At 34.9% G+C, this 9,415-nt stretch overlaps 1 protein-coding gene across 3 annotated transcripts; it reads left to right on the top strand.

Moving 5' to 3' along the window:
• Positions 1 to 289: 289 nt before the first annotated feature.
• LOC129873716 (DNA mismatch repair protein MLH3-like) lies at positions 290 to 5,499 on the top strand. Of its 3 annotated transcripts, XR_008762761.1 has the most exons (7): positions 326 to 1,292; positions 1,772 to 1,823; positions 1,931 to 1,978; positions 2,484 to 2,637; positions 2,727 to 4,102; positions 4,302 to 4,516; positions 5,251 to 5,499. XR_008762761.1 is itself a non-coding variant. In XM_055948881.1 (4 exons), the coding sequence occupies exons 1-4, from the start codon at positions 1,249 to 1,251 to the stop codon at positions 3,295 to 3,297; spliced, it is 276 nt and encodes a 91-aa protein (XP_055804856.1). In that variant the 5' UTR covers positions 290 to 1,248; the 3' UTR covers positions 3,298 to 3,589. The 3 variants fall into 3 exon arrangements, 2 of the variants coding, with proteins under 2 accessions (XP_055804856.1, XP_055804855.1); XM_055948881.1 differs by lacking the exons at positions 1,772 to 1,823; positions 1,931 to 1,978; positions 4,302 to 4,516; positions 5,251 to 5,499 and having other exon boundaries at positions 290 to 1,292; positions 2,727 to 2,771; positions 3,265 to 3,589; XM_055948880.1 differs by lacking the exons at positions 1,772 to 1,823; positions 1,931 to 1,978; positions 4,302 to 4,516; positions 5,251 to 5,499 and having other exon boundaries at positions 292 to 1,292; positions 2,727 to 3,589.
• The last annotated feature ends 3,916 nt before the right edge of the window (positions 5,500 to 9,415 follow it).

Genomic DNA, 9,415 nt, shown 5'->3' on the forward strand with positions numbered 1-9,415 from the left:
AACAATAACCCAGTGAAATCTCACAACGTGGGTCTGGGGAGAATAAAGTGTACGCAGACCTTACTCCTATCAAAGTAGGACGGCTGTTTTCGAGAGACCTCGGCTCAAAAAAAGCATAAAAATCGTCAGATAACTTAGGATTAAAATTTCGAACCATAAATTTCATATTCTAAATCACTATGAAAATTGTATAAGTTAAATAATTTAAATTATACGAAAGCCCTATTTTTTCCCTTTTTCCTCTGCTTTCAAATTACGAAAGCCCGTTTATCATATACGCTATCGGTGCATCTTAGAGTACTCCCCGCGTGTATTAACTATTTTTCTCCGCGTGTATTAAATAGTTCGAAAACTATAAAAGAGACACCACCTGCGCATTGTAGACTCACCACCATCATATTGGGGAAGCCCGCTTATCATAGACGCTACCGGCGCATACGCCACCGGATTGCTGGTCTTAACTGTCCGGGTGACGATGCCCGATGACAACCCTTAATCAATTTTACCGGCGATCAATCTGCGGAAGTAATGGTACTGTTCTTCCCATTATCTTGCTATTCTTCGAAGGAAAATTCCAGAACTTGGCACATGTAAAGGAAATTCAAGAAATCTTGGAATTCTTGCATGTATTCTTCTTAAGAAAAAATGTAGAACAGTAAGCGATTGGTATTCTTAAACGTATATTTTAAGGAAATCAAAGAAGTTGTAGGTTTCAAGAATATCAAGGAAATTCAAGAAATTCTTGCAGGGTATATTAAGAATTTGTTTTCTAGTTTTTTAGGGACCTCAATTCGGTCACAGGGGTTGTATTGACGTCCGATCAAAACCCTAAACCCTAAATCAATTTTCCTGCCGATCTATTGGTATTCTACTGCTCTTCCCATTATCTTGGTATTCTTCCATCCATTAAAAAGAAAGAAGGAAAAATTCGAGAGCTTGATATTGTTAGTTTTCTTGGAATTCTTGCATGCAAGCTTTTAAAAGAAAAGTTCAAGAACTTGTTGGCTTTTTGAGGTTATATATTTACTCTCATGGAACATATCCAGGAAATTCAAGAAGTCGTCTAGAAAAAAAACTTATGTTGTATGTTAAGGATGTTCAAGAATTTGTTTTACATTTTTAGGGAGATAGGAGCATTAAGCGAATGCCTAACGCTATTTGGAGTTCGGGGAGCGGGGAGCATTAAGCGAATGCCTGAGGCTATTTTAAGTAGTTTAATTAAAAGAAGTTGTGATTTGTAGTATATGAATGAAGACGCTCAATTGGACAGACTTTCGTAAACACCCTCACTGGTTAGTTTCTTTTACTTGGTCTAGACTTTTTCATTTTTATTGTTTCTTAAAAGTTGAAAATTGTTCCATGTAAGAGAATGGGGAATTATATTTTTATATCTGATTTTGTTAACGTTTTGAGGATCAATAGAGGTGGCTGCTGAGAATATGGCAAGTCGTGCTTTTATGCCATTTTAATCGCTTAGACTAGTTGCACAAAAGGCAGTGATCGCTGAGGCTCTTCAATGAATTTTTTGTTCCTTTGTTTGCTACTTCTGATGACGAGGGCATATGCTTTATATGAAAATTGATATACCTTTTCTCCTCTTAGTATGCTCCATTCTACTATCATAAGTAACTTTTTTCCAAATGAATATTCTTATATCGCAACTCTATTTCTTTTTTCCATGAGACTTACTTCCTTATAGGACTGTTCTTTTTATGTTTGTTATCTTATAAGTAGTGTACTCCTAGTTTGAACTTAACCTAGTTTCCACCAGGTATATGTTGTTATAGGCAGTGGGACCTTCTATGTTAAGGTGGATGACAATGGTAAGTATTAGTTTCTTTGACATTGATCTAATCCATTTTGATGTGCAGAAAGTTCTGCTCTGTTTATTATTTTACTTCATCATCTGAAGTTGTACTTTCTTTTGAAGGATTTGTTTTTTCATGAGATGGACTGGTGCTGATTGGTGAAATATATGGTAATCTTTATTCAAAGTGTTGTACTGACATCATCTTTTCTATTGTATTGATGCTGCTGTGCATAATTTCTTTTGCCTGACAACTATGATGTTCATAACTTGGAATGATTGTTGTAGTCTATAGGATTGCATGCATTACTCAACTGATAGGCTGTTTGACGGTTTGTGTTCATTAATATCTTTTTTCAAATGTTCTTTTATTTACGGTTTTTGTGGTTTTAGTTGTAATTGGGCAAACTTGTAGCTGTACACAACACCTGGTGGCTTCATTTGCAATAAAATACTTTCTTTACCTGTACCTCCCCACCAAAAGAGAAAGGGGGGAGGGGATAGAGATGAAATATATATTTTGCTTCTGAAGTTGAGCTGGAACATGCACATTGGCGCATAGAACTTTTAGCCCAGTTTATGGAGACAGTATATGCGCATGTTTCTTTCATCCTCTGTTATGTTTCCTTTTTGTCGGCCATTCTAACTATGGTGTCGTATGTTTCCTTTACACCAGCGACATCAAAATACGGCCATCAGATGATATGCATGCTTTCCCAGCAAGCTTTGGCTTCAAAGGAGAGGCTCTGAGCTATACTTCTGGCATTTCTTTGTTGGAAATTGTTATTAAAACTCACTGGAGGCCAAAAGAATATCGTAATGTTTTGAAGGTAAAGTTCTTTTGAGATTCAGTTGGTAGTATCCATTAGGATAGGTATAAAACTACTGACTTGGTCATTGTTCTTGCCATTGTTTACAGGACGGCAAGTGTTTGTACCTTGGAATTGATGATTGTAGACAAGATGTGGGTACAAGTATAGGCCTACCTGTGTTGACTGCTGTTTGATAATAAGGAAATTTGTTGGGATTTTTCTTTTTGCATTCATTGTTGGTGATGTATTTTACAACCAACCAGTTCAAAGGATCAAATGCATTCCAAGTACTTCTAGTTTTCTCACAATTCAAACAAATGAAAAATATTGATTTACATACTTTACTTCTAAATCTGTACCCTGTCCTGTTTGATCTTTTGTTTTGCATATATAATCTGGAAGCCCAAAGAGGGTCTCGTATTCTCTGAAAGAGTCCGTGCTAAGAATCGCCCTTGTGCATCCCAGTGTCTCCTTCAAAATTGTTGATATTGAGAGGTCCATCTCTGTTATACAAGCTAACTCAGGATATTTTCCTTCTGGCTTCTTAGATTTTGTTCATTTGCATGCAGTGAGGATGACTTGCTTCGCACACATGCTCCATTTATTATTTTACTTCATCATCTGAAGTTGTAATTTCTTTTGAAGGATCTGGTGTCTCACGAGATGGACTGGTGCTGATGGAGAAAGATGTGGTAGTCTTTTTGCAAAATGTTGGACTGACATAATATTTTTTATTGTCTTGATGCTTCTGTACATAATTTATTTTGCCCGACAACTAGGATGCTCATATCTTGGAATGGTTGTTGTAGTCCGTAGGATTGCATGCATTACTCAACTAATAGGTTGTTTGACCATTTGTGTTCATTAGTATCTTTTTACAAATGTTCTTTTATTTATTATTTTGTTGTTTTACTTGTTATTAGGTAAGCTGGTATGGCTGTACGCAATACAAAATATTGATTACATTTGTTTTTCTTTTATTGTAAAATGTTCATGTACATCGCATTCCTGGTGCTTCATTTGCAATAAGACACTTTCTTTTCCTGTACCGCGTCCCAAAAATATTATTTTTGTTGATCACTACTGTATGTTGAGTTATTTTGATTATTTATTCTAGCTGAAGGTGAGTTGGAACATACATATAGGTGCTTAGGTACTTATAGCCCAGCTTATGGAGACAGTATGTGTCTGTTTCTTGCATCTTCTGTTATGCTTCCATTTCATTTGGTCATTTTAACTAGGGTTTCAAATGCTTGTTTTACACTAGCGACATCAAAATACTACCATTCAGATGATATGCATGCTTTCCCAGCAAGCTTTGGCCTTAAAGGAGAGGCTCTGAGCTCTACTTCTGATGGTTCTTCGTTGGAAATTGTTACTAAAACTCATGGGATTTCAGTTTCAAGCGCCTCACAATTTGGCACCCCAAGATTTGATTCCTCTTCCTTTGGCCAATCAGTAGTATCCACGCCAGGGAGCAAAGGTTTACTTTACTGTCCATTTTCTCATGTATGGAGCAGACTAATCAACATTTTGAGGGAAAATTTTGTTCTGTAATCTTATGCTCTATATTGATCTGAAATCCTTGTTGACCTATTCTTAAATACTTCTAAGTACTATTTATTCCTACTTCATATTTTTGGATATCTATGTGTTCAATCTTGATCAAATTTGTAAACCAGGAAAAGAAAGTATACCACCTTTTCTCAAGAGCTCTGGTTTTGGAAACTTAGCATTTGGCATTTATGAGAAAGGAAGTAGAATAGCATCATATATTGCAACTCCAGAGAACGATATCACAGGACCCGGTGGTGGAAAAATTCAATCCCATCTGTGTAATATAAAGATAAAAGCCAGGAGGAGTTGAGGTTTGAGGACCACCAGTTAGGTGATAAAGGTATCCTTAACTTGTTCTCTATGTGGATTCAGATTATGCTTCTTCAAATATGTTATTGCTACCTTTATATGTGCATATCTTCCTGTAATTAAGTTAATTGAACAAATTCTTTGGTCTCTGTCCATATAACTCAGAAGAAAGACCACTTAAGCTATTGCATGGGAATGATCTACTGACACTATTTAAATATGTTATTCCCATGATTTCTCTGCCAAGACGCATCAAGTACATCTTTCTTTCTCGCCTGTGGTCCAGGTGAGGAATAGCATATATAGATGCTGCACTTAATACTGCCAATTTCATGAAAGGAGAGATATCATACTTGCTTTTTGAGAGCAGCGAAGCGGCTTTTGAATTGGTCGAAAAGCTAAATCTTCCTCTTGTGAAAGTAGCTATGCACATTGAGCTGTACTCTTCTCCAAAAATGTTAGTAATAACTACAATATCTCTGTGGAATTTCTTATGGTGGGTAATGTTATTGCTTACTATTTCTGGAACCAATCTTGTGCCAGCTACTGATGCCTTGTAGTTGTCTTTAATTAGTGATTTGCAAATCAATTCAATCTGCTTTCCTAACTGCAGGAACATTAGCCTTTAAGACCAAATACATTCAGAAGAAAGACCACTTAAGCTATTGCATGAGGATGACCTATAGACACTCTTTGAATATGTTTTTCCCATGATTTCTCTGCCAAATGGATTAAGTACAGCTTTCTTTCTCACCTGTGGTCCAGGTGAGAATTGACATATATAGATGCTACGCTTAATACTGCCAACTTCATGAAAGGAGAGATAATATTAACTTCTCTAGAGCAGCGAGGCGGCTTTGGAATTGGTTGAAAAGCTAAATCTGCTCCTTGTGAAAGTAGCTATGCGCATTGAATTGTACTCTTCTCCAAAAATTTCAGTAATAAACTGGAATATCTCTGTGGGATTTCTTGTGTCAGCTATTGATGCCTTGTAGTTGTCTTTAATTAGTGATTGACAAATCAATTCAATCTGCTTTCTCAACTGCAGGGACATTAGCCTTTAATGCAGCAACAAATGCTACATCTGGTCAAACACAAAACATATCTCCGGGCTCATCCACTTTACAAACATTTGGAAAGGAATATGACGTTAACAGTGTGGCCAATGAGCCTCTGTTGTGGTCCAGGCCTCCAGGGATGCCAATGTCTTAGACTCCTCCATATTTGGATCTCTAAAACCTACTTCATTTGGTGTTTCAAGCAACTCATACTTTGGCACCCCAAGATTTGATTCCTATTCATTTGGCCAAGCAGCAGTATCCATGTCAGGGAGCAAAGGTTTACTTTACTGCCCATTTTCTAATGTATAGGAGGAGATGATATGAGATTATATACTATTCAATGTGCATTACTATATGCTCTACATTAATCTGAAATCCATGTTGATCTTTTGTTAAAAATTAGTACTAAGTACTATTTATTCCTACTTTATATTTTTGGATATTTTAAGTGTTTAATCTTTAGATCAAATTTGTAAACCAGGAGAAGAAAGTACAACACCTTTGCTCAAGAGCTCTGGTTATGTAAAGTCCGCATTTGGTATTAATCAGAAAGGAAGTAGAACAGCGTCATACATTGCAACTCCAGATAAAGATAGCACAATACCTGATGGTGCAAAAACTCAATCCATTTGTGGAGTGCAGACTTATAAAGATAAAAGCCAGGATGAGAGAACTACTAATTAGGTGATAAAGGTATCCTTAACTTGTTTTCTTATCTGTAGCTAACAAAGAAATCTACATTGTATTTCATTAACTTTTTTTATACTTCATGGATGAATCTGCAGGTCAGAAATGTGGTTCTTCATTTGGTATTTGCGGCACACAGTATTTAATCAAGCAACTGTTGATCAACCTTTTTATTCCCTTTTTTCCAAGTACATTTGCAGTGGAAAGAGCAGGGGTTGACTCTCTATCAAATGAAAATTCTACGCAACTGCATCTACCCCATTTCCGAAGTCACATCAGTCCACTTCCCATATATTCCCCCCCAATACGTCATTGTTAAACACTTGTGGCACTGGAAGTCGAGTGGAATCTACTGACTCAGATGTTTCTTTTACTCCATGTTCAGTCTCACCTTCCACATATCCTTTGTTGGCAAAGCCATCCACCCTTAATTTTGATCAAAAGAACTCTTTTTCTCCCACTCCTGTTTTAACTACAGGAGGCGCTCCACAATCCACATCATGCTTGAATTGCCTAAAGCAGTCTCAGCCTACTCCACCGGGCCTTTGTAATGTTTCAAGCACTCCACTTGCTGTGAGTCAAAATACTGTAATTGTTTGTGAATGTATATGCAATTAGATCTCATTTATGTATCTCTGCCATTTGCTTTCTCTCATAAATAATATAAAAGGCACCTTGTGGTCTCTAAAATCGGTGAAGCACTTCTATTGTGATGTTGTACTTCTAAGTTGTTGCTACTCTTGCAGCCTCTGTTCTTTGGTCCTCTGCAGCCAGAAATGACTCCTAAAGTTGGAGCAACACTTCCAACAGCCGACGCTTCTCACCCATCAACAGGTACTTAGTGCAGTATGTCTTGCTCTTTTTGAAGTTGATAGTATGTTGGATTGTAATCCATGCAACTAATCCTCCCGGCACCTGTTTTTTTAAGAAGGTGCTAGTTGCTTAGAAATTTGACAAGGAGTTTGTCAGCCAAGTATCAATGACCAACAGTGAGTATCAAACTTAACCATCTATTGTTTTACTTTACTGCGTGTGTTATTAAATGCCTAATTTGACTTCTAGACTTTCCTGACATTCCCTTTATTTCCGCTGCCTCAGTTTTTACTCCACAGTCCTGTTTTAACCTGATCATTTTATTCTTATTTTGTCTCTTCTTTTTCTTGCCTCTGTCATCCTTCTATTTGTACTTTCTCATGCACCAGCTATACCCTAATATATTTTCAGGTTTTACTTTCTGAGAATCATGGAAAGCTAATCTGCCACCAATTATGCCTCCTGCTGAAACACAACCTTTAGTCCAAATCTTGTTTGAGCACCCGAATTTGGCAACATCCATCCAGTATGGACTTTCTAGTTTACCTGTAAGTTTCACATTTCTGAACAACTAATTATAATTAATGTTGCTGCTGGATGTGTTCATTGGTCTCGAACCAAGTATCATACTCACTAGCAGTTACATGATGTTACTGGGATTTCTCATTACTATTGCTATAAATGTTATGCACCTTGAAATATATTTATTACCTTTATTGTGTTGTAATTACTGATGCTTTCCTGTCAAGGATGTAACTGCGTCTAGTTGCTGGCCTTTGGTTTTATATTTGTTCTTTTTACTGCATCAAGTAGGTTTATATAAATTAATTCCAGTATTTCTCCAATAAGATATAAACATCAATATAGTTGTCCAAGTTCCAAACGAACTCTTCAAAGTATCAGGCATGATTATGTTTTTATAGCTTCACTATGATTTTTAAACTCATATTGTTTATGTTTAAGGTGAAAACAAAAGTTGTAGGCTATTATGAAAATTCTCCTGTTGTCGGTTGCAGTTTCTAGCAGCCCTTCTCCGATCAGACAAAGATCTTTGTTGATAATTCCACATTCATCTCTAAGTCAGCATAGGTTGCCACCTTAGAAATACAAATCAGACAATTTGCTCATTTTGAGACGGTTGCATAATCTCTACGCAAACTAGAACTCTCTCTCTTCTATGCACTTTGATCCCCGTTGATCCAAGTTGTTGTGGATCAATGTGGTTATAGTCTGCGTTGAGATTATGCAACCGTGTCTCTTCTTCGAGTGAACTAGCCAATAGATCCTCCAATTGAAAATATAACAAAATGCGTAAGTCATAGGAGGAGTTAAAATACATATACGTATGATATATCACTTAATTACCTTATTTACTATTTCTCATTACGGAGAAGAAAGAAAATTAAGGAACCTACAAATATTGGAAAAACAAAAATTATAGTTATCCAGGAAAATAATTAATCTTAAAGAAAAAATATAGGAAAATAATTGGTCGTAAAGGAAAAATATACTTGGAGCATAATAATAATAATTTTGTTAGTGATTCTTCAACTTAGGTATGTAGATTTGTAAATATTATTCTATAATTGAGGTATAATTTTTAAATAATTTAAATATAATACATTTTTTGTATTAAAACATGTATTAATACAAAACAAATTCACATAATTAAACAATTTCTGAAAATAGAACTTATGGTTTACTTCCTTCATACATCTTTACTTATTTATTGTATATTAAAAATAGTTATCCAATAATACTTATTTAATTTGAAAAATTAAGAGATAATTTACCTCTTTATATCTATTCTACCTTTGCTATTAAATAATATTCAATATCTAATACATTTTTTAAAGCATTAAATTTAAATTTAATATATTCAAAAAATATAGTAGAAAATAAAATGACCCATTCTAGGTAATTCTGATAAAAAACATCTATTTCTCTTATGTTTATTTGATTTTTTAATTTATTTTTTTTCGTTGTTTTGAATATTTTGTCTTTTTGCATTGTGGTTTGGTGAGCTCCTTTTTCTTCTACATATATTGTTATTTGCCTACATTTATCGATTTATAGTTTTTGTAATATTTAATTAATGTTAAATAATTTAATTTTTAATTAATCCACTTTTGATTTTTCGATTAATGATTCTTCAATTTAGCTATGTACATTTGTAAATGTTATTCTATAATTGAGGTATAATTTTTAAATAATCTAAATATATTTAAAAAAATAAATTAAATATGTTTGCTCATATTATATCAAAAGGACATAATTTAAAAAAATATCAAATTAAATAAAAAAAATTGGGGAGGAAAAAAAAGGTGTTTAATGTGGCTTAAACGGTAAGCTACACGCTTGCGGTTAAA

The sequence above is a fragment of the Solanum dulcamara genome, chromosome 11 (assembly GCF_947179165.1).
Source record: "Solanum dulcamara chromosome 11, daSolDulc1.2, whole genome shotgun sequence".
Classification (NCBI taxonomy): Eukaryota; Viridiplantae; Streptophyta; class Magnoliopsida; order Solanales; family Solanaceae; genus Solanum; species Solanum dulcamara.